At 47.8% G+C, this 25,187-nt stretch overlaps 1 protein-coding gene across 2 annotated transcripts in view; it reads right to left on the reverse strand.

Annotated features, from left to right (window-relative positions):
- The window catches only part of CA6 (carbonic anhydrase 6), a 39,032-nt gene extending 14,180 nt beyond the window's left edge, over window positions 1-24,852 (reverse strand). For both annotated transcript variants that reach the window (XM_007980657.3, XM_007980656.3), the window contains exons 1-5: window positions 24,645-24,852; window positions 18,313-18,453; window positions 14,852-15,031; window positions 5,222-5,370; window positions 3,519-3,611 (exon numbers count right to left, since the gene is read on the reverse strand). In XM_007980657.3, coding sequence (XP_007978848.2) covers window positions 3,519-3,611; window positions 5,222-5,370; window positions 14,852-15,031; window positions 18,313-18,403 — 513 coding nt within the window. In that variant the 5' untranslated portion in view covers window positions 18,404-18,453; window positions 24,645-24,852. The remainder of the gene's footprint in view (window positions 1-3,518; window positions 3,612-5,221; window positions 5,371-14,851; window positions 15,032-18,312; window positions 18,454-24,644) is intronic.
- Window positions 24,853-25,187: the final 335 nt, after the last annotated feature.

Genomic DNA, 25,187 nt, shown 5'->3' on the forward strand with positions numbered 1-25,187 from the left:
TTCTTTGTGATGAGGAGGGCTTGATCTCACAAGCTCCCTTCTTCATCCTCAGGACTTCTGACAGAGAGCCAGATGTCCAAGGCAGAACGACTACAATTCCCCCAACACCAGATCACTCTTTCTGAATGAGTATTGGCTTTAAAAGTCAGAAAAGTTGCTTTGGGTGAAAAAGGTCTATTTTCAATGGTTCTTTTCTATTGAAATGGTCTATTTTCATGTGGTTGATCTCTTTCACTGTGCATTAATTTGGCTTTCTTGGCTTTCTGACTGCATTTGCTATTTGTTTCCTAGATGTCTCGTGCCTTTATTGTTGCATTGGTCCATCTTTACTGCCTTCTTTTGTGTTAAGCAAATACTTTTCATGTACCATTTAATCATTTTTAGTTATTTTCTTAGCGGTTGCTCAAGTGATTACCATATACAACTCAATCACAATCTATGTCAGGTTAATATTAATTTAATTTCAGTAAAAGATAGCAACTTTGCTTCAAAAGAGCTCTATTTCTTCCTCGTCCTTTCTTCTATCTTTGTCATATGTATTACATCTACATATATTATAAGCCAGTGGTATATATAGTGGTATAGTCATTGCTTTAAATAATCTTGATGGTTTTTAAAAAGAAATTAAAAGAAGAAAACACAAAAAATAAATGTGTGTAGTCTTCTCTGTTCTCCATTTCCAGTACTCTTCACTTCTTTCTGTGGATCGGAGTTACTGTCTGGTGTCATTTTCTTTCAGCCAGAAGAGCATCCTTATATATGACTTGTAAGATAGGCCTGCTAGCAATTATACTGGCTCTTGTATATCTGGGAATGTCTTTGTTTCACCTTCATTGTTGAAGGGTGGTTGATTGGATATAGAATTGTTGATTGACAGTCATTCCACGGTGTTCTGTTGACTTGAAAAGTCAGCCATTAATTGGACGGTCATTTCTCTACATATAATAAATCCCTTTTCTCTTGCTGCTTTCAGCAGTTTGATTTTTGATGTATCTAGACTTGGGGTTTATTTATCAGACTTGGGGTTTTTTTAGTTTCTTGGATTGGTAAATTTATGTTTTTCCTCAGATTTGAGGCTTTTTGGCCATTGTTTTGTTTTGTTTTTTTCTTCCACTTTCTCTCTCTCCTCTCCTTCTGGGACTCCCATTATATGTGTGTGTGTGTGTGTGTATGTGTGTATGTGTATGTGTGTGTTGCTATACTTGATTTTGTCCCCATGAGTCTACAAGGCTGTTCATTTTTCTTCTATCTTTTTTCCCTGTTTTTCAGATTGGATAATTTCATTGCTCTATCTTCAAATGCACTGATTCTTTTTTTCTTCTGCTGCCTCACATCTGCTTTGGGCCCATCTAGTGATTTTTTTCATTTTGTTTATTGTACTTTTCAACTCTAGACTTTCCATTTGGTGCACCTTTAAAGTTTCTATTTCTCTATTGAGAGTCCCTTTTTAAGTCATTGTCATCATATTTTCCTTCAATTCTTTGAACATAGTTTCCTTTCATTCTTCAAACATTTATGATAGTTGTTTGGTTTTTTTTTTTTCTCTCAGTCACAGCGTTGATAGTTGTTTTAAAGTCCTGTCTGCCTAATCGCTCTGGGTCCACTCAGGTCAGTTTCTGTTGATTGTTTTGAGTTATTTTTTTCCTCCTAAATATGGATTACATTTTCCTATTTCTTTTCATGCCCAACTTTTTTTTTTTTTTTTTTTAAGATGGAGTCTCACTCTGTCATCCAGGCTGGAGTGTAGTGGCATCATCTTGGCTCACTGAAGCCTCTGCCTCTTGGGTTCGAGTGGTTCTCCTGCCTCAGCCTCCTGAGTAGCTGGGATTACAGGCATGTGCCATCACGCCCTGATAATTTTGCATTTTTAGTAGAGATGGGGTTTTTCCATGTTGGTCAGGCTGGTCTCAAACTCCTGAACTCAGGTGATCTGCCCGCCTTGGCCTCCCAAACTGCTGGGATTATAGGCGTGAGCCACCATGCCTGGAGTTTTTGTTTTGTTTTGTTTTTGGTTTCACTCTTGTTGCCCAGGCTGCAGTGCAATGGCACAATCTCAGCTCACTGCAACCTCTACCTCCTGGGTTCAAGTTATTCTCCTGCCTTGGCCTCCCAAAGTGCTGGGATTACAGGCGTGAGCCACCGTGCCCAGCTTTTTTTTTTGAGATGAAGTCTAGCTTTATTACCCAGGCTGGAGTGCAATAGCATGATCTTGGCTCACTGCAACCTCCGCCTCCTGGGTTCAAGTGATTCTCCTGCCTCAGCCTCCCAAGTAGCTGGAGTTACAGGCACCCGCCACCATGCCCAGCTAATTTTTGTATTTTTAGTAGAGATGGGGTCTTGCCATGTTGGTCAGCCTAGTCTTGAACTCCTGACCTCCAGTGATCCACCCACCTTGGCTTCCCAAAGTGCTAGGATTACAGATGTGAGCCACCGTGCCCAGCCCCACCGTCTAGACTTTCTTAGAAATGCAGAGATGTTGAGTGGGCGCGGTAGCTCATGCCTATAATCCTAGCACTTTGGGAGGCCGAGGTGGGCGGATCACCTGAGGTCAGGAGTTTGCAATCAGACTGGCTAACATAGTGAAACCCATCTCTACTAAAAATTATGCACACGTATGTTTATTGTGGCACTATTCACAATAGCAAAGACTTGGAATCAGCCCAAATGTCCATCAGTGACAGACTGGATTAAGAAAATGTGGCACATATACGCCATGGAATACTATGTAGCCATAAAAAAGGATGAGTTCGTGTCCTTTGTAGGGACATGGATGCAGCTGGAAACCATCATTCTCAGTAAACTATCGCAAGAACAGAAAACCAAACACTGTGTGTTCTCACTCATAGGTGGGAATTGAACAGTGAGATCACTTGGACACAGGAAGGGGAACATCACACACCATGGCCTATTGTGGGGAGGGGGGAGGAGGGAAGGATAGCATTAGGAGATATACCCAATGTAAATGATGAGTTAATGGGTACAGCACACCAACATGGCACATGTATACATATGTAACAAACCTGCATGTTGTGCACATGTACCCTAAAACTTGAAGTATAATTAAAAAAAAAAAAAATAGCTGGGAGTGGTGGCAGGCACCTGTAATCCCAGCTACTTGAGAGGCTGAAGCAGGAGAGTCGTTTGAACCTGGGAGGCGGAGGTTGCAGTAAGCTGAGATCATGCCACTGTACTCCAACCTGGGCGATAAGAGTGAAACTTTGTCTCAAAAAAAAAAAAAAAGGTAATGCAGAGGTGTTGCCTTTGTCTGATTGGGTTGCAGGTTTCCCCTTGCCCTTCGAACAATTTGTGTCTATGCAACCTCTCTGGGATTCCAGCTCTTATAAGTCAGCTTGTCCATGTTAACTAAGGTCTGGAGATTGACAGCACAGAAGGAGCACAGTGATCTTCCATCCAGTCAATGTTTCCAAGAACTGTGAGCTCAGGAAAAGATGGAGAGTGATAATGAAGAAGACTGTTCAACTAGACTTTGCAGACACACGTGGGTAGTTTCTGCTTACCTCAACGAAGGCTGCCAGTACAGCCAAACCATCAGGCTCATCTTGGGCTATCTCATAGCTCTTGTATTTAGAATTGTAGTGAACAACGTGAATCTGTAAGAGCAAGGTAGGGTGGGTCAAGGGCAGTTCATAGAAATTTGGATGCTTAAGATTTCCAGGGAAGAAGGAAGAGAAAGGAAGGTGCTCCATCTGAGGCCTCAGACTGCTCCACACAAGCAACTTGGACCTCCATCTCCCTCCATCTGGGCTGCAAATCCCATGAATCAAGAGCAGAAATTTCCCAAAGAATGGAAAGAACAAGAGTGGGATTCTGGAAGATGGCAGTTTCAGGCCATTTCCCAACCACACCTCCCTCCAGGCAGACAAGCTGGCAGAGTCTGAAGGGGTCACATGAGGACATAGGGTTCTCCTGGGGTGTCTGGGGGCTTTGCGGGGAGAGTGAGCTTGTGCCCCTTGTCCCAGGCAACCACTGTTAACGTGTAGTCATCCTATGGATGGATTCTGGCAAAAGAGGGAACTCAGAAAATCTAACACAATCCAGGCACAATGGCTCATGCCTGTAATCCCAGCACTTTGGGAGGCTGAGGCGGGTGGAACACTTGAGGTCAGGAGTTTGAGACCAGCTTGGCCAACATGGCGAAACCCCGTCTCTACTAAAAATACAAAAATTAGCCGGCCATGGTGGCAGGTGCCTGTAATCCCGGCTTTTCGGGTGGCTGAGGCAGGAGAATCATTCGAACCCAGGGGACAGAGGTTGCAGTGAGCCAAGATCACACCACTTCACTCCAGCCTGGGCAAAAGAGCAAAACTCCGTTTCAAAAAACAAAAAAAGAAAATCAAACACATAAAAATCCGGCTGAAACAAAGGAGGGCTTGCCACACCCTGTGGGCTGTGAAGTCCTGCCCACCTGAGTCCTGAAGGGCAGGACCTTGCCTGAACCCCTGTCACAAAGTGGTGATCCATCAACCGTTGCTGAGTGAATAAAAAATAAACTCAACTTCAGAATAACTTAACTGCTACCTTTGCACAAAGTCTTTTGGCTGTTTTTGTTTGTTTTGTCACTCAGACTGGAGTGCAGCGGCATGATCAGGACTCACTGCAGCCTCAACCTCCTGGCCTCAAGCCATCCTCCCACCTCAGCCTCCTCAGAAGCTGGAACTATAGGTGTGCGCCACCACTCCTGGCTAATTTTTTTTTTTTTTTTTAGTCACAGGATCTTGCTACGTTGCCCAGGCTGATCTAGAACTCTTGGGCTCAAGCAATTCCCCTGCCTTGGCCTCCCAAAGTGCTGGAATTACAGGTGTGAGCCAGTGCACCCAGCCTTGGCTATTTTAATAAGAAAAATGACGGCCGGCACTGTGGCTCACGCCTATAATCCCAGCGCTTTGGGAGGCCAAAGCCGGTGGATCATCTGAGGTCAGGAGTTCGAGACCAGCCTAACCAACATGGTGAAACTCCATCTCCACTAAAAATACAAAACTTAGTCGGGCATGGTGGTGGGTGCCTGTAATCCCATTTACTCAAGGGACTGAGGCAGGAGAATTGCTTGAACCCAGAAGGTGGAGGTTGCAGTGAGCTGAGATCATGCCACTGCACTCCAGCCGGGGCAACAGAGCGAGACTCTGTCTCAAAATAAATAAATAAAAAGGAAACTGACTACAGGGTTTGAAGGAAAGAGGACGCAGTGGGGGTCCTCAGGTACCTCGATCACATGTCTGATCCCGTCCACGGTGTGCTCAGAGCCCCTGATCTTCGAGGACGCTCCTCCCCAGTGAAAGTGCATCTGCTGGGCTATGTACACAGTGCCGTCGGCTGCTGTCATGCGCATGGTGGAGGGCAGGCTGATCTGCACTGGAGAGAAAAGGTGGGGCTGAGAGCAGAGTAGGTGAACACAAAGGGGTCAGACCTACAGGCTGGGTAGCTTCTCTGCTCACCTCCCACCTGTCTGAGCCTAGGGCAAGTCAATACCATAGACTGGCTTAGCATGCCATGAGCAGGGTCACCAAAGGAGAAGAGGTGTTTGCACACAGGGCACAGGGTGAGGTCAGGATGGAGGCCAGGCACTGAGTAAACCAGGCTGGGCAAGTGCCTCTCCCCAGCACACACCTTCCCACTCAGAACCAACAGGCCAAAGGCAGGACCACATAGTGGCAGGTCCAGCTTGCTGGCCCCAGGGAGAGGGAAGGTCCTGAAAACTTACGGTCAATGGGCATGGAAACTAGAATTCTACTCTCTATCTCTGGCCGATTTTGGAATTTGCTGAAGGTATAAGAATAGGAAATGGGGTCTCTTAGAACTGTTTTCTTTTCTTTTTTTTTTTTTTTTTTTTCAGGCTCACTCTGCTGCTTAGGCTGGAGTGCAGTGACATGATCATGACTTACTGGAGCAACTCACTGCAGCCTCCAACTCCTGGCTTCAAGGGATCCTCCCACCTCAGCCTCCCAAGTAGCTGAGACTACAGGTGCCCGCCACCACGCCTGGCTCATTTTTGTATTTTTAGTAGAGATGGGGTTTCACCATATTGGTTAGGCTGGTCTCGAATTCCTGACCTCAAGTGATCCACCTGCCTCAGCCTCCCAAAGTGTTGGGATTCCAGGCATGAGCCACCACACCCAGCTGAAATCTCTGTCTTTTGGAATGAACTACACAAAAAGGAAAAATGGACTCAGTTACTAAGAAAAGTGACTAAGAAAAATACCTATGAGGATAGAACTTGGGCGTTGGAAAGGGCCAGGCAGCATGTGTCTCAAGAGCAAGATCTTCCCATTTATTTATTTATTTATTTATTTAGAGACAGAATCTTACTCTGTCACCCAGACTGGAGTGCAGTGGCATGATCTAGGCTCACTGCAACCTCTGCCTCCTGGGTTCAAGCGATTCTCCTGCCTCAGACTCCCCAGTAGCTGAAATTACAGGAATATGCCACCATGCCCGGCCAATTTTTGTATTTTTAGTAGAGACGGGGTTTCACCATGTTGGCCAGGCTGACCTCAAATGATCCAGCCTCCTCAGCCCCCCAAAGTGCTGGGATTATAGGCATGAGCCACCACGCCCGGCAAGATCTTCCTATTTAAAGTCATCAGTGGTGGCTGTAAACAAGAACATTTTCTTAAAAGACAGCAAATATGAGGTATTTAAAACCCGTCAGATGCCCCCCTTCTTCCTTTCCAAATTGTCTAAAGGAGCAGGGAGCTATGATTAAATTCATAACGTAATGTGCTGTAACGCAGTAATCTGGCCTGAAAGGTTTTCACCGGCCGTTTGGCAGAACAAGTGCTTGGTATTTAGAGCTTGAGATGTGGCTGGCCTCAAAAATCAATGCTTGCAAGAAAAGGAGGCATGCAAGGTCAGCGATGCTAAAAGCGGATGGGAGCTGAGGAACTGAGGACCTGAGCAGAGCTCCTTAAATGGACAGTCAGCACCACAGAAGAAATGAGAGAGGTCCTCACAATTTCCCCAAAACACAGCCCCCGGGAGACAGAATGTGTTACTTCTGGTTACACTGACAGGCCCACACAGGCCCAATTGGAAAAGAGCCACAAACCTGAGCCTGTTGCTGTGCTTTTTTTTTTTTTTCAGACGGAGTTTGCTCTTGTCGCCCAGGCTGGAGTGCAACGGTGCAATTTCAGCTCACCGCTTCCTGGGTTCAAGCGATTCTCCTGCCTCAGTCTCCCCAGTAGCTGGAATTACAGGCACCCGCCACCATGCCTGGCTACTTTTTGTATTTTTAGTGTAGACAGGTTTCCACCATGTTGGCCAGGCTGGTCTTGAATTCCTGACCTCAGGTGATCCACCCACCTCGGCCTCCCAAAGTGCTGGAATTATAGGCGTGAGCCACCGCACCGGGCCATCACTGTGCTTTTGAAAAGGCAAGGCCAAAAGTTAACTGGCTGTTCCCAAAAGTCAACTGGCTGAAACTTCCAGATCTGCAAATCAACTCAACTTCCAGAAGAGGCTGCTCCACTTTATGGGAACCCAATGTAACCAGTTTCTTATCAGAAGAGAAAAGCCACATAATCCAAGAATTTGCTGTGCTCAAGAAACAATCAGCAAACTGTCAAGGTCATGGAAGTCAAAGACTGAGAAACTGACTGAGATTGGAAGAGACTTAAAGAGACCTGACAGCGAAGTACAATGTGGAATCCTGGGTTAGACCCTGGACCAGAAAAATATAGGCGTGAGAAAGTCATGTCATTCAAATGAGGTCTGGAGTTAACTGTGTTATATCATTTAAATTCAATAATAATTGTACCATGGTGGCCAGGCATGGTGGCTCACACCTGTAATCCCAGCACTTTGGGAGGCCGAGGTGGGCAGATCACCTGAGGTTGGGGGTTTGAGACCAGCCTGACCAACATGGAGAAACCCTGTCGCTACTAAAAAAAAAAAAAAAAAAAAAAAAAATAGCCAGGCATGGTGGTGCATGCCTGTAATCCCAGCTACTCAGGAGGCTGAGGCAGTAGAATTGCTTGAACCTGGGAGGCAGAGGTTGCAGTGAGACAAGATTGTGCCACTGCACTCCAGCCTGGGCAACAGAATGAGACTCCATCTCCAAAATAATAATAATAATAATTGTACTATGGTTATAAGATATTAGTGTTAGGGGAAGTGGGCAAAGAGCATGTGGGAAATCTCTGTACTACTTTTGAAATTTTTCTAGTGAAAAGCTATTTCACTAGAAGTTGAGGCCGGGCACAGTGGCTCACACCTGTAATCCCAGCACTTTGGGAGGTCAAGGAGGGCAGATCACTTGAGGTCTAGAGTTCAAGTCCAGCCTGGCCAACATGGAGAAACCCCATCTCTACTAAAAATACAAAAATTAGTCGGGCATGGTGGTGCAAACCTGTAATCCCAGCTACCCGGGAGGCTGAGGCAGGAGAATCGCTTGAACCCGGGAGGCAGAGCTTACAGTGAGCCAAGATCACAGCCACTGCACTCCAACCAGGGCAACAGAGTGAGACTACATCTCAAAAATAAATAAATAAAATTGAAAAAGAGAAAGGAACAACCAGCCTCCTGCCTCCCCGTGGAGCATTAAAAAATCAAAACCTGTGTAGAATTCTGTGTCACTCATGGGCGCCTGTTTGAGGACTTATCCTTTTATGTTCAGGTCTTTTCTGCTCAAATGCACCATTCAGTGAACATTTTGAATTTGCTCTGTCAGGATCTGTGGGAAGTACCGTGATGAAAAAGATGAATACACGATTATCCGTATCTTCAAGGAACTTCATAAAAGAAGTAGCCAATAGCAATTATTAAGAAAATAGTATATATTAAGAAAACACTGAACACTAGAGGCCCAGTACCTCAGGCATTTAAGCTTTTCTGGAGCCGATCAAATGTATTTTGGAAAATTTTAATATATATTTTGTTGTTGTTGAGACAGGGTCTTACTCTGTCACCCAGGCTGGAGTGCAGTGGCGTGACCTCAGCTCACCGCAGCCTCTACCTCCCAGGCTCAAACAATCCTCCTGCCTCAGCCCTTCAAGTAGATAGGACTACAGGCACACACCACCATGTCCAGCTAATTTTTAAGTTTATTTGTAAAGACAGAATTTCACCATGTTGCCCAGGCTGGTCTCAAACTCCTGGGCTCAAGCAATCTGCCTGCCTTGGCCTCTCAAAGTGCTGGGATTATAGGAGAGCCACTGCACCTGGGCAATATGTATTAATGGATTAGTACTGGCCCACCAACTGTTACTAGTCTACAGCAAAACAGATCAATTGGGAGTTAGTTTTAGAAATTTGGTAGCAATTGGTGTGTCTCAACAGCCTGTGTTTCAATTTGAATTTCTCTTTATTGAAATGTTGAATCCAATTTAAATTTAATTTTAAAATGAGGAGGCCAGGCCTAGCAGCTCATGCCTGTAATCCTAGTAATTTGAGAGGCCAAGGCAGGCAGAGCACCTGAGGTCAAGTGTTCAAGACCAGCCTAGCCAACATGGAGAAACCTCGTCTCTACTAAAAATACAAAAATTGCCCAAAAATATGAACAAAATCTATATACAGAAAATCATAAAACTAATGAAATAAATCAGGAAGAACTAAATAAGTGGAGAAATATTCCATATTCACAGATAGGAAGACTTAATACTATTTCAACGTCCATTCTTTCCAACTTGGTCTATATGGTACCAAAAAGGGGTCCCGATCCAGACCCCAAGAGAGAGTTCTTGGATCTCACACAAGAAAGAATGTGGGGTGAGTCTACAGAATAAAGTGAAAGCAAGTTTATTAAGAAAGTAAAGGAATAGGCCAAGCGTGGTGGCTTATGCCTGTAATCCCAGCACTTTGGGAGGCCGAGGCAGGTAGATCACTCGAGGTCAGGAGTTCAAGACCAGCCTGGCCTACATGGCGAAACCTCATCTCTACTAAAACTTAACGGCGGCATGATGGTGCGCGCCTGTAATCCCAGCTACTTGAGAGGCTGAGGCACGAGAATCACTTGAACCGGAGGCAGAGGTTGCAGGGAGCCAAGATAGCACCACTGTATTCCAGCCTCAGAGCAAGATTCTGTCTCCAAAAAAAAAAAAAAAGGAAGTAGTGGAATAAAAAATGGCTGCTCTGAAGGCAGAGCAGCCCCAAGGGCAGCTGGTTGCCCATTTTTATGGTTATGTCTTAATTATATGCTAAACAAGGGGTGGATTATTCATGCCTCCCCTTTTTAGACCATATAGGGTAACTTCCTGACATTGCCATGTCATCTGTAAACTGTCATGGTGCTAGTTGGAGTGTAGCAGTGAGGACAACCAGAGATCATTCTCGTGGCCATCTTGATTTTGGTAGGATTTGTCAGGCTTCTTTATTGCAACCTGTTTTATCAGCAAGATTTGTGACCTGTGTCTTGTGCCAACCTCCTCTTTCATCCTGTGCCTTAGAATGCCTTAACCTTCTGGGAGTGCAGTCCAGTAAGTCTCAGCCTTATTTTACGCACCCCTGTAAAAGATGGGTCACTCTGATTCAAACGCCTCTGACATTACTATACAATCAAGCAAGCTCTTGGTATTTACCCACATGAATTGAAAACACACAAACCTGCACATGGAATTGATTGACTGATTGATTGAGAGAAGGTCTCGCTGTCACCCAGGCTGGAGTGCAGTGGTGCAATCATAGCTCACTGCAGCCTTGACCTCCCAGGCTCAAGTGAGCCTCGCACCTCAATCTACTAAGTAACTAGGACTGTATGTTTGAGCCACCATGCCAGGCTAATTTTTTGATTACTTTCGTAGGTCTCACTACATTGCCTAGGCTGGTCTCGAATTCCTGGGCTCAAGTGATGCTCCCACCTTAGCCTCTCAAAGTGCTAGGGTTAGAGGCATGAGCCACCATGCCTGGCCTGCACACAGGTTTTATAACAGCTTTATTCATAACTGCCAAAACTGAGAAGCAACCCAGATGTCTTTAGATAGGGGAATGGATAAACTGTGGTTCATCCAGGCAATAGAATATTCAGCACTAAAAAGAAATGAGCTATCAAGCCGTGAAAAGACATGGAGGAACCTTAAATGCATATTACTCAGTGAAAGAAGCCAATGTGAAAAGGCTACATGTTGTATGATTCCAACTATGTGACATTTTGGAAAAAGAAAAACTATAGGTCAAATAAAAAGATCAGTGATTGCCAGGGTTTAGGAAGGAAGGGACAGATGAACAGGTGGACCACAGGGTTTTCATGACACTGAAATGATTGCTCGATACATGTGATTAGAAACCTGTCAAAACCTGACTAGGCATGATGGCTCATGCCTGTAATCCCAGCACTTTGGGAGGTGGATCACTTGAGGTCAGGAGTTCAAGACCAGCCTGGCCAACATGGTGAAACCCCATCTGTACTAGAAATGCAAAAATTAGCCAGGCGTGGTGGCACGTGCCTGTAATCCCAGCTACTGGGAAGGCTGAGGCAGGGGAATCAATTGAACCAGGGAGGCAGAGGTTGCAGTGAGCCGAGGTCGTGCCACCCCACTCCAGCCTGGGCGATAGGGCAAGATTTTGTCTCAAATAAAAGAATCTTGCAAAACCAAAAGTCAACAAATCTTTAATACATCACATCAACTTTATTGTTAAGCTTAGTATTCATCAAAATCTCATTAGAATCAAAGTTTGTAGATTATTTTTTTTCCCCTTCAGTAGAATTCCTGAATGTGCTTGGAGCTTGCCGAAAAGTAGCCAGTGGCAATAGCCAAATAACTTCAAAAGCTAAATTATAAAAATCTTTCAAAATACTTTATATCAGGCCAGGTGCAGTGGCTCACGCCTGTAATCTCAACACTTTGAGAGGCCAAGGTTGGTGGATCACTTGAGGCCAGGAGTTCAAGACCAGCCTGGCGAACATACTGAAACCCCATCTCTACAAAAAATACAAAAATTAGCTGGGAGTGGTGGCACACACCTGTAATCCCAGCTACTCAGGAGGCTGAGGCATGAGAATTGCTTGACCCTAGGATGCAGAGGTTGCAGTGAGCCAAGATCATGCCACTGCATTCCAGCCTGGGTGACAGATCCATCTCAAAAAAAAACCCTTTACATCAAAAAATAGAATTATGGCCAGTCACGGTGGCTCATGCCTATAATTCTAGCACTTTGGGAGGTTGAGATGGGTGGATCACTTGAGGCAAGGAGTTCGAGACCAGCCTGGCCAATATGACAAAACCCCATCTCTACTAAAAATACAAAAATTAGGTGGGCATGGTGGCACACGCCTGTAGTCCCAGCTACTGGGGAGGCTGAGGCAGGAGAATCACTTGAATCTGGGAAGTGGAGGTTTCAGTGAGCCAAGATTGCACCACTGCATTCCAGCTGGGGCGACAGAGCAAGACACCGTCTCAAAAGAAAATTTTAAAAATATATATATATAATTAATGTGAACTTTGGGTCCACTCTAATGTCCGGCATGCTGTCGTGTGAGGTGAGAACCCCAAAGGAACAGGCTTCCAGACCACAGAAATTTGAGCACAGCCCCAAAGGAAGAAAGGACAGGGTCCTCTGGAAACTGGGAGGAGCGAGCCACTGCAAGCCCCTTGGGAAACTGGGCTCTTCTCTTCCTTATGCCTTCCCTCTCCTGGGCCCTCAGCACGAACCCCGCACTCAGCAGGGGCTGCCCACGGAGATCCCTCCATCACTGATTTCTTCCCGCCCGCTGTCCAGGGAGGGTGAACAAAGCCACTGCCTTTGGCCTTTGTGCTTCACCCGTTCTCCACAAGGAGAGGACAAGGAGAGGAGGAAGAGTTCAGCCTGCCAATCTGGAAGCGTCAGAGAGTAATTTTGGAAACAAGAGCTTGATGTTATGATGAAAATGAGGCTTTTGTTCATTCTTTGTGTATTTCAGGGCTCTTGGCCACATAAACCTGAGTCCTTTTACAGACAAAGCTTCATTCTCCAATTTGCAACTTTCACCAGTCCTATAAAGGACAATTGGTTTTCTTTCCTTTTTTCTTTTTTTTTTCTGAGATGGAGTTTTGCTCTTGTTGCCCAGGCTGGAGTGCAATGGCATGATCTTGGCTCACTGCAACCTCCACCTCCTGGGTTCAAGCAATTCTCCTGCCTCAGCCTTCCGAGTAGCTGGGATTACAGGCACAGGCCACCATGCCCAACCAATTTTGGTATTTTTAGTAGAGACAAGGTTTCACCATGTTGGCCAGGCTAGTCTCGAACTCCTGACCTCAGGTGATCTGCCCACCTCGGGCTCCCAAAGTCCTGAGATTACAGGTATGAGCCACCTCACTAGGCCAGTTTTATTTTCTTGATTGTGCAAGATAAGAAAACTAAGTCCTGTGACCTTTCTTTTTTTAATTAATTTATTTAAAGAAACAGGGTCTTGCTCTGTTGCCCAGGTTTAAGATAAGAAAACTAAGTCCTGTGACCCTTTTGTGACCCTTTTTTTTTTTTTTCTAAAGAAACAGAGTCTCGCTCTGTTGCCCAGGTTCAAGTGCAGTGGTGATCTCGGCTCACCACAACCTTGACCTCCCAGGCTCAGGTGATCCTCCCACCTCAGCCTCCCAAGTAGCTGGGACTACAGGCACTCACCACTACTCCTGGCTAACGTTTTGATTTTTTGTAGAGATGGAGTCTCACCAAGTTGCCCAGGCTCATCTCAAACTTTGACCTCAAGTGATCCTCCCACCTCAGCCTCGTAAAATACTGGGTTTGCAGGTGTGAGCCACCATGCCTGGGCAAGTCCAATGACTGTTGTATTGCAGTGTGGCAGGCAGGGAACTGTCTCAACCCAGGCAGGAGTGAGAGAGTGCAGTACCTAAGAAGGATGTGGCCAAGAAACCCGGCATCTGGGGGTGTGAGCCCATCTTGGCCGTCAGACACTGTGTAGCCTTGGGTGAGTCCCTCGACCTCCTGAGGCCTCAGACTTCCTGCCTAAAAAATGCCCCCTCCTGGGGTAGTCATGAGGCTCAGAGGAGTCGAGCCAACTTGGAAAATCAGGAGGATGTTCTGTACAAGTAAAGCACAGATTTCAGTTTCCAGGCCAGGCGTGGTGGCTCGTGCCTGTAATCCCAGCACTTTGGGAGGCTGAGGTGGGCAGATAACTTTGAGGTCAGGAGTTCCAGACCAGCCTGGCCAACATGGTGAAAGCCCTGTCTCTACTAAAAATACAAAAAAAAAATTAGTTGGGCATGGTGGTGGGTGCCTGTAATCCCAGTCACTCAGGAGGCTGAGGCAGGAAAATCGCTTGAACCCAGGAGGTGGAGGCTACAGTGAGCTGAGATCACGCCACTGCACTCCAGCCTGGGCAAGATAGTGACACTCTGTCTCAAAAAAAAAAAATTTAAAAATTTACAGTTTCTCATATTGGATTCCTGAAGTGGGGCATCCCCACGGCCCTGCTTTTTCTGTGTGACCTTCACCTTCTTTCTTGTAGGGAGCAGAAAACCAGAGCTTCCTTCTTAAAACTCTGAGAAACCCTGGTCCTACCTGTCAGGTGCTTTGAGCTGAATAGACTGAAATAGGAACTGTGGAAAAGCTGACCCCAGCTGATGGACAGAGAGTCCCCGTGGGAAAGGTGGCTTCAGCAGCACGGCCTGTCCTGCCTGTCACCTGCTGCGTGGGTTGGGTGAGCTCGAGTAAGAGGATAACATGGCAGGAAGGGACCAGCAGGGAGCTGAGTGGAAAGACGGATGCTGCCCTCTCTGGAAGAGCCACCAGGTTTCCGGGCCGGTCAGCCCTCCTGTTCGACCCTCATGTTCGAGGCCTCCAGTTCTGAGGCCATGCTCTGTGTCTCTGTGTAAGCCACTCCTGGCAGGGACACGTGTCACCTGCCTTCCCCTGCAGGCTGCCAGGGGCTGCCCGTGGATTGGAGCCCCTCGCCACCCCTTCCCCTTACCTGTGTGGCCGTTGTTGACCATGGGGAACTTGCCCTTCTGGGTCTCATAGCCGGTCAGCTTGAGGCCCTCCAAGGCGGGGTTGTACCGCACCTTCGTTCTCTGCAGGTTGATGGGCGACTGTCTCTGGCCCCCACAGGCGGGGTAGTGCTGTGGCCAGTGCGCTTCGTCCAGTGCTCCTTCTGAGACAGGAGAGAGACAGTTCAAGGGGCTGCCTGGCTGAGCCCACTCTGCAGGAACCTCCCGGGCCAGAGGCCAGGGCCCGCTGGGCAGGGACCCATGGGAGCACCTTCCAGAAAGCGGAAGCAGGGCCCCCAGAAGGAGGCCGAAAAGACAACGAGGTCAACTCCAAGGACTCTGGTGTTTGAGGGGCTTTGGTCCTAACCTCTAACTTTCCTGTGGCAACTGCTGGCCCTGGGAGCAAGACAGTGTTTTGAAATCAATGAAAGTCTTTTTTTTTTTTTTTTTTTTTTTTTTTTTTTTTGAGACAGGGTCTCGCTTTGTCACCCAGACTGGAGTGCAGTGGTGTGATCTTGGCTCACTGCAACCTCTGCCTCCCAGATTCAAGAGCTTCTCCTGCCTCAGCCTCCCAAGTAGCTGAGATTACAGGCATGCATCACCACTCCTGGCTAATTTTTGTGTTTTTATTAGAGACGGGGTTTTGCCATGTTGGCCAGGCTGGTCTCTAACTCCTGACCTCAGGTGATCCACCCACCTTGGCCTCCCAAAGTGCTGGGATTACAGGCGTGAGCCACTGCGCCCGGCCTGAGAATCTTTTATACAGAACGTTTTGCTCTCCTTTGACTTATTTCCAGCTGATGAATGCATGGAGGGATCCTTGGCTGGCCATTCCTGTGCTGTTCCTGAGGCCTCTTCCTCATTTCCTCTCAAGGGCCCCATTGTCCTTCCATGCCCCCAACAGGAACACAGCCCCCACCTCCCCATGCTGCAGGAACCCCCCACCACTATTTTCTTGCTCCAGCCCCTTTTATGGATTCCCAGTATGGTAAAGACCATCTAGGTGTCTACACTTATGGATTCAGGGAAACTAGGGAAGCATCAGGTTCCAGGACAACCCAGAGTGAGTACTTTTTTAGAACTCATAAGGAGAAAGTTTATCTTTTCAGAGAGGATTGATAATCATAGGGGACAGAGTAACATAGGTGAGTCATTATCATAGGTGACTTGGCCCCCAACCAGCTGTGGAGCTTGGTGTTAGCCATGTGACATGGAGAATCTCTCCTCTGTTCCCTGTGCGGGGGTAGCTGTGTGGTGAGTACACAGCTTGTTTTAAGAAAGGTGTTTGTGACTGGGTGCGATGGCTCACGCCTGTAATCCCCACACTTTGGGAGGCTGAGGCGGGCGGATCACCTGAGGTCGGAAGTTCGAGACCACTCTGACAAACATGGAGAAACCCCGTCTCTACTAAAAATACAAAACAATCAGCCGGGCGTGGTGGCACAAGCCCTTAATCCCAGCTACCTGAGAGGCTGAGGCAGGAGAATCGCTTGAACCCAGGAGGCAGAGGTTGTAGCGAGCCGAGATCGTGCCTTTGCACTCCAGACTGGGCAACAAGAGTGAAACTCTCAAAAAAAAAAAAAAAAAAAGTGTTTGTACCGGGGCCTCTCAGCACTTTTTGGTTTGTAATCAGGCAAGAGGCCTCTAGCACAACCCCTTCTCAGAGCAAGATGCTTTGGCCCAGGCCACTGTCAATACTGGAACATCTCTCAGGTGTCCCTGAAAGTCATTTACAAAAGCTATGCTACTCTCAGGTTCTCCCAGAGTCCCTAGTAGCTTTCCAGGAAGCCACTGTCTCAGGCTGGGCAGAGCCTGGGGAGGACAAGCACTTCATTGTCCGAATTCTCTCTTCCTTCACCTCTGAACCACCTGCCTGCACTGCTTGGCCAAGTGAAGCAGAATGCCCCAGGCTTCTGAGGCACTGCCATGTGTAAGATCACTGTGCTCAGGAACACAGCGGTCGGTCAGAGCTGGCTGGACTTTCTGAACCTCCCAGGATGTCCCTAATTCCGTTGCCCTTGACTTAACAGATCATCCCGTTCATTCTGAAGGAATGCTTCTGGAGCAGCTGAGCTGGGGCGGACTCTGCAGGAAGCAGATGTTTGTCTCACTTCCTGCCTCGGCCAGTGGCCACCAGACTCCTCATGGACCCCAGTCCGTGGTCCCGTACAGAAAGGAGGGGGACATGGGAAGAAGCTCTCCTCACTGCCCCTGGAAAGGGCCATTTAGTGTCCACAAACCCCACAGACACGGCCTTCTAGCTTTGGCTCACATGTGGACCAGAACCCATGCTGAATGCCAGGATTTTACATTTCACATTTTAAAAGTCTGGTTTGGGGCCTGGTGTGGTGGCTCACACCTGTAATCTCAGCACTTTGGGAGGCCAAGGTGGGCAGATCACTTGAGGTCAGAAGTTTGAGACCAGCCTGGCCAACGTGGTAAAACCCCATCTCTACTAAAAATACAAAAATTACCCAGGCATGGTGATGAGTGCCTGTAATTCCAACTACTTGGGAGGCTGAGACACGAGAATCGCTTGAACCTGGGAGGCAGAGGTTGCAGTGAGCCGAGATGGCACCACTGAACTCCAGCCTGGGCAACAAAGCAAGACTCTGTCTCAAAAAAAAAAAAAAAAAGTCTGGTTTTGGCCGCCCACAGACCAAAGGGAACTGGGTTCTTATGTCAAGATGTTCTGGGTAAACTGCCTACCATGAAATTTCCAAGAAAGAAGGTCTCTTAAACCCCACAGCACCTTCCGTGAGGTTACCGAGAGTCTTTTCTAAGAACTTTATTTTCCACTTACACAGACCAACAAAGCAAATGTCTTTACAAAGAGAAGCAGTGAGTGTGCTTTCGAACCAGCCAGCACTGTGAGTGGAAAAAAAAAGCAAAAAGCCTGTAAATAAATCAGGAGTTTGTGAAGGGGAAAGCTATTTCCTTCTTTTCCTTATTTGAAGTTTCAGTTCAGCTTGTTCTCCATACCTTCAGAGACACTGAAAAGGTAACATCTGAAGCCACAATGAGCAGATCCCCAACAGATGGCAGGTGGGCTGCCTGGCCATCCTGGGAAATGCCCTAAAGGAGGACTCTTGGCTGGGCATGCTGGCTCACGCCTGTAATCCCAGCACTTTGGGAGGTGGGCAGATCGCCTAAGGTCAGGAGTTGGAGACCAGCCTGAGCAACATGGTGGAACCCTCTCTCTACTAAAAATACAAAAATTAGCCAGGCATGATGGCAGGTGCCTGTAATCCCAGCTACTCGGGAGGCTGAGGCAGGAGAATCACTTGAACCCGGGAGGTGGAGGTTGCAGTGAGCGGAGATCACGCTACTGTACTCAAGCCTGGCCAACAGAGTGAGACTCTGTCTAAAAAAAAAAAGAAGGGCGCTTGTCCTGTTGTAAGGGTGTGAGGGTAACTGAGGGAGCGTGCAGGGGCTAGGAGCTTACCTGAGTAGGTCCAGTCAGACCCATGCTGGGCCTGGCCACCCAGCAGGAACAGGGACAACAGAGGCACCAGGGCCCTCATGGTGCTGCACATCTGGAATGAAGACTGATTCCCGCGAAGCTCTTCTTTTAAAGGATCAGAAACTGTAAATAACAATTTACAAGTGATCCGCCCAACTGGCTAAGCCACTCGTTGCTGCACCCACTAAAACAATAACACCCTCCCTACAACAGCCCTTCTGGCTCTGTGCATTGGGCCAGGCAGCCCCAGCACCTGCCTGATCTCCTCCCACGTCAGTTTCATATCCGGTCAGTCCATGGGTCTGGTTGTTCAGTGTCAGGAGCACCTGCAGGGCCGCACAGTGCAGCCATTGTGGACAGGTGACCGCGGAAATGGGAAAAGGCCCAAGGCAGGGAGAAGCAGGATGAAGGACTTTCCTGGACAGTGGGACTTCCTATGCCCTTTCGCCTGACGTTAGAGATCTGGGGACTGCTGATGGATTACCACTGCCTGCAAACTCTGCCTGTCTCAGTCGTGGACACATGCCACCGCTGCAGACACGTGGCTGCCCTCAGCCAGGCACCCGGGGAGATGGCCTGGAATCCACGTTCGGGCATTTCATGGTCCTCTCCTTAAACCAGCGGTTGATCCCGGGTCCCAGCTCATGAGCCACGTTCCAATGCGTGCCTTTAGGCCATCCGAGCTGGTGTGGGTGTCTGCGTTTCTGAATAGATTTGTTCTGACACCTACAGGCACTTGGGCACACCTAAGTCAATCAGCCAACTGCCCTCACAGGATCCATGGATTACCTCATCCTGTGTATCTACTTGGCTAGACCGTCCCTGAAACTAGCTGAAGGAGAAACTTTTGAGTTTATGCCTGCTGACAGGCCAGCGTTTCCCATGCCCTTCCACAAGGTCAAACACAGAGGGCAGCCGGAGTTCCTGCAGGGGGGCTACCGTGCTGCCGGACACAAAGGGCTGCCCCTGCCTTCCTGTGGGGAGCTGAACCCTCTCCCGGCCTAGCTTAACTCATTATCCACTTGGTCCTGGAATGGCAAACAGCAGCAGGCCTTCACGACAAGGATGTTAGCAGTGAACCCAGGCTCTCTCGAATATTTCAAAGACTCCCCGCTGTCATTTAACAGAGAATATCAGCTGCTGCAAAGAACTTGCTGGAAACTTCAATTTCTTTTTTTTTTTTTTTTTTTTTTTTGAGACGGAGTCTCGCTCTGTCACCCAGGCTGGAGTGCAGTGGCCGGATCTCAGCTCACTGCAAGCTCCACCTCACGGGTTTACGCCATTCTCCTGCCTCAGCCTCCTGAGTAGCTGGGACTACAGGCGCCCGCCACCTCGCCTGGCTAGTTTTTTTGTATTTTTTAGTAGAGACGGGATTTCACCGTATTAGCCAGAATAGTCTCGATCTCTTGACCTCGTGATCCGCCCGTCTCGGCCTCCCAAAGTGCTGGGATTACAGGCTTGAGCCACCGTGCCTGGCCGGAAACTTCAATTTCTAAAGCTCAAGAGCTGAAATAATCTCAGAGAGAGAGCAAAGCATGGTCAAGGGCAAGAATTCTGAAACTAGACAGGATCTCTGCCACCTGCTAATTGTGTGACCTTGGGCAAGTTACCCAGTGCTTTGTGCCTCAGCTTTCCTTTCTTTTTTCTTTTTTTTTTCTCTTTCTTTCTTCCTTTATCTCTTTCTTTTCTTTCTCTCTTTCTTTCTTTTTTGAGACAGGGTCTCTCTCTGTCACCCAGCCTGGAGTGCAGTGATACGATTTCAGCTCACTTCTCCTGGACTCAAGCAATCCTCCTGCCTCAGCTTCCCAAGTAGCTGGGACCAGAGTCGCATGCCACTACGCCCTGCTAATTTTTGTATTTTTTGTAGATACAGGTTTTCACCATGTTGCTCAGGCTGGCCTCAGACTCCTGGACTCAAGCGATTCTCCCACCTGGTGCTCCCAAAGTGCTGGGATTACAGGCGTGAGCCACCGCACCTGGCCGCCTCCTTTCTTTAAAAGGAGTTAGTGATAGCACCTCCTTTGTGGAAATTCATCAATAAACGTGCCTGCAGCAGTTGGAGCAGTGCCTGGTGTGTAGCAAATGGCATTAGCATCTATTCAGACCCCTCATTTTACAGGAAAAGGAAGTGACTTACCATTGCCACCCAGCTGGTTAGTGAGGGAACAGGAGGAAAAATGCTGCAATCTCCAGCTTATGGACCATTTCTTTGCAAAAATGAGAAACCCACTCACCTGTCCTTGCTAAATCAGTGACGCACACCTGCTGACTCCCAGCCCTGGGGAAAGGGCTACCTTGTAAATCACGAGACCCCACCTCTGCTGAGGAGAGCAAGACCCTTTACAAGCCCGGGCGGGACCCTTGACGTCGAACTGGCAGGAAAACACGAACTCGGTCATCTGAATTTTTTCTTGGGAATCTGAATTGGGAGACCCAGAAAGAATCAGGGAGCAGCAGACGGGCAGAGACTGAAATGTCAGGCTGTCATGGAAGCCTGGGAGGACTGGATGAGCCCAGGCGAGGGGGACTGGAGCGGGAAGGAGCTCAGAGAAAGCCTGGGCCACGGGGGAGGGGAAGACTGCCCAGAGAGGGAGGGAGGAAGGAAAGGCCCCTGGAGAGTCAGAGAGAGGAGTGCTCGGGGGAGAGCATAGTGAAATGGAGAGGGCCCACCACTCCTGGCAGCTCCCAGCCCCAGGGGTCTCACTGCCCTGCAGTGAACATTTGGGGCTGGCTTCCCAGGAAGGCCTTGGGACTTTCCTTGCCTCACACAGCTCCTTAAAACACAGTGCACATACTGCATCTGTGCGGCTGTGATGACAGCAGCCCTGCCGCAGAACTGCTGTGCAGCGTATCCACCCATCACATCTGACGCTTTGCCCTGGTTTTGCCTGTCTTTCGCTCAGGCAAGAGCCTGGGCTGGCCGGCAACCTGTTGACCTGGCTGGTGTTGAGAACTGGTGTGAAAGTGAGCGATTAAGGCAATAAGGGGGTCAGATCAGATGATGGACTCTTGGAGTAGCAACGCCATCTGCCAGCGAAGGCACATTTCTAGAGAGAAGGTCATTCACGTCCCTTCACCGTGCAGCACCCTGCCAAGGACATGCTGGACCCAGAATCGGGTATGGTAAGTAGGGTTGCCTATTTTCTGACTCCTTGTCTACTTCAACCCTGAAATTTTCCATCACCTTTGAACATGAGTCTTCTTCTTGGATTTGGGAGATACATTGTTTGTTCGGGTTTGCTTTTGTTGTTGTTGGTGGTGGTGGGTTTTTGTTTTTGTTTTTTGGGTTTTGGTTTCTTTGTTGAGACACAGTCTCACTCTGTTGCCCAGGCTGGAGTGCAGTGGTGCAATCATGGCTCACTGCAGCCTCCCAGGACTCAGGTGATCCTCCTGCCTCAGCAACCTCCCCCCACTTCGTCCTCTCCAAGTAGCTGGGACAACAGGTGCATGCCCTATGTCCGCTCTGTTTTTGTTGCTTTTATTTTTAGTGAGTCTCTCTATGCTATGAGCTTCCTTCTGCCTTCATCCAACCACATCCTTGGCCGATCAAGGTTGTTTTTTTAATTCTAAACTCCTATTTTTCTAGGGCCTATGGTTGGATTGGCTGTCCGAGATGAGTTGACAAGCGTATCATTATTACAACATAAGGTCAAAGGGAGAAAGGAGCCTTTGTTCTTCCTTGGTTCTACCACTGCCCCTTGATAAGGCCCAATGAGGCAAGGAAAAAGAAGGGGGCAGGGCGGCATGGCCAGTCCAGGTGGGCAAGAAGGCACCATCAGCCCAGGTGAGCAGGGAAGCACTGTCAGCCCAGGTGAGCAAGGACAGATGATGAACTAAATGACTAGGGAGGCACCATTAGCCCAGGCTGCACAGGACCAGCATAAAAGAATGAGTCTGGTGGGCCAGGCGCGGTGGCTCACACCTGTAATCCCAGCACTTTGGGAGGCCGAGATGGGTGAATCACTTGATGTCAGGAGTTCAAGACCAGCCTGGGCAGCATGGTGAAACCCCGTCTCTACTAAAAATACAAAAATTAGCCGGGTGTGATGGTGTGTCCCTGTAATTCCAGCTACTTAGGAGGCCGAGTCACAAGAATCACTTGAACCCGGGAGGCAGAGGTTGCAGTGAACTGAGATCGTGCCATTGCACTCCAGCCTGGACAACACAGCGACACTCTGTCTCAAAAACAACAATAAAAACAAAGAAACAAACAAACAAAAAAGAATGAGTCTGGCTACACAAGAATATGCATATTTTGGCTGTAAGTAACACACAAAGGCTATTGTTCTGTTTCATGCAGGAGGGTGAGCTCACCCTGAAGAATGAGTCACTCTGAACAAGTGAGTTCTGAGGGTTACAGGCTCAATCCTTTGTAAGCACCAAAATGATTAAAACCTCTAAAATGCATGGTACATTTTAAAATAGATAAAACTGAATGTTATTAAACTTTTCTTAATGACTGAGTTCCACTAATATGAACATCAGTTATTCTCCTGCATTGTAATATATTGATGTCCGCTGGGCCTATAACATAAATATATATATATATATATGTGTGTGTGTGTATATATATATATATAATTCTCCCGGCAAGAAACGACCCCTGGTCAGGCGCGGTGGCTCACACCTGTAATCCCGGCACTTTGGGAGGCCAAGGCGGGGGGGGGGGGGGGGGGGGCAGATCACCTGAGGTCAGGAGTTCGAGACCAGCCTGGCCAACATGGTGAAACCCCGCCTCTACTAAAAATACAAAAATTCGCCAGGCATGGTGGCATGTGCCTGTGATTCCAGCTACTTGGGAGGCTCAGGAAGGAGACTCTGTCGTGAAAGAAAGAAAGGGAAGGAAGGAAGGAAGGAAAGAAGGAAGGAAGGAAGGAAGGAAGGAAGGAAGGAAGGAAGGAAGGAAGGAAGAAGAAAAGACCGTAACTGTGATGTTTTTGGATTTCTTTTAGCAGGTATTGAGAGGGAAAAGTTAGCTAGCTTAATTGATTACTAAAGTAATGCACATCTATGCTTACGGGTATCCATAGGGCCGGGGCATAACCAATCACAACAGAAGCCAGACTTGCTGTGAAAGACAGTGTGGAAGCTCCCTGCTCTGCCAGGAGTTAACTCTGGATTGATGGATTGTAGGGAGATTGGGAAGTTCTTGGGAAGGGCTGAGTGGCAGAAGCAGCTGGAGGTACTATTGTGTGTGTATTGATTTGTTTTTTCATTGTTAGCATTTCTCTCTCTCTCTTTCTTTCTTTCTTTCTTTCTTTCTTTCTTTCTTTCTTTCTTTCTTTCTTTCTTTCTTTCTTTCTTTCTTTCTTTCCTTCTTTCCTTCTTTCCTTCTTTCCTTCTTTCCTTCTTTCTAGATGGAATTTCACTCTTGTTGCCCAGGCTGGAGTGCAATGGCATGATCTCAGCTCACTGCAACCTCCACTGCCCAGGTTCAAGCGATTCTCTGACCTCAACCTCCCAAGTAGCTGGGTTTACAGGCGCCCGCCACCACGCCTGGCTAATTTTTGTATTTTTAGTAGAGACAGGGTTTCATCATGTTGGTCAGGCTAGTCTCAAATTCCTGACCTCAAGTAATCCACCTGCCTTGGCCTCCCAAAGTGCTGGGATTACAGGTGTGAGGCACCATGCCCGGCCCACTGTTAGCATTTCTAACATAGGCTTCCAGCTGTTGCCTCTTAGGGTTGTCTGTCTGTCTGTTCTCATCTCCTGGCTTCCTCATCTGTTTGGCAGAAACCAGATGACAACACTTCTTAGAATTACATATACAAGAAGAATGGAGAGAGCTAAGCCAACAGCCCAGAGACTGTCCTCTACCTAAAGTACACACACTCTGAAATGCCTGCGGCATTTCGATGCTAAACTCACAGATTTCTATTTCCTTTCTGACTTTCAGTTATATCCATATAAATGGAGCATCAACATAAGTAAGTCATTGTGTGAACTAACCCACTTGCAGAATATCCAGCCACAGTCAGGTCCACCTCCACGGGGGTACCCTTGCTTTCTCTCACTAGCCTTCTGGTGATGAATTTCACAGTCTTAGAGAGCATCTCCAGCCTCACACATCCTCCTGGAATTCAGCACCTGTCGGGTAGGGGTGTCTCCCAACAGGCATCTCCTCCTGTGTCTCAATCCTCTTCCCCACTGGGTACCAGTAACCCACATCCAAAAACAATCAGACCAAAACCCTAGTGGAAATCCTCTTTTCTATCATTAATTTAGGTATAAGCAAAATAGGAACCAAATACCTAAAAATATTTACAGCTCAGCCTGCCATCAACATCCTGTGCCCCTTCTCTGTGCAAACTCACCGTCCTCCTGCCACGAGAATTGGATGTTCTGTTTGTATCTCCTGCTGGCACTACCTTCTACTTCCTAGAGTAGACCAGAGCCTTGCTTATATCTCTTCAGCATGCTCCACCCCTAGTTTACATCTGCAAGGCAGGTTCGTATGTCTTTCAGCTCCACCCTTCCCTGGTCAATAAGCAGGTCAAATCCACCCTTCCTGGTCAAATCCATAATGAGTCCTCACCCTCCCCTCATGCCAAAGGGACCCATTAGGCAAGCAGAGGACTATATTGGTTTCCTGCTGCTGTAACAAATTGCCAAAAACTCAGTGCTTAAAGCAACACAAGTTCATTCTCTTACAAATCTAAAGGTCAGAAATTCAAAACCAGTTTCATTGGGCTACAGTCAAGGTGTGGGCAGAGCTGGCTCCTTCAGAGGTTCTGAGGGGACCTTCTGGTTCCCTTGCATTTTTCAGCTTCTAGTGGCCACCTGCATTCCTTGGCTCATGGCCTCTTCCTTCAATCACTCCAATCTCTTGCTTCCTTTGTAGTTTTCTTAGTCCTTCG

Source organism: Chlorocebus sabaeus, chromosome 20 (genome assembly GCF_047675955.1).
Source record: "Chlorocebus sabaeus isolate Y175 chromosome 20, mChlSab1.0.hap1, whole genome shotgun sequence".
In the NCBI taxonomy this organism is placed as follows: domain Eukaryota; kingdom Metazoa; phylum Chordata; class Mammalia; order Primates; family Cercopithecidae; genus Chlorocebus; species Chlorocebus sabaeus.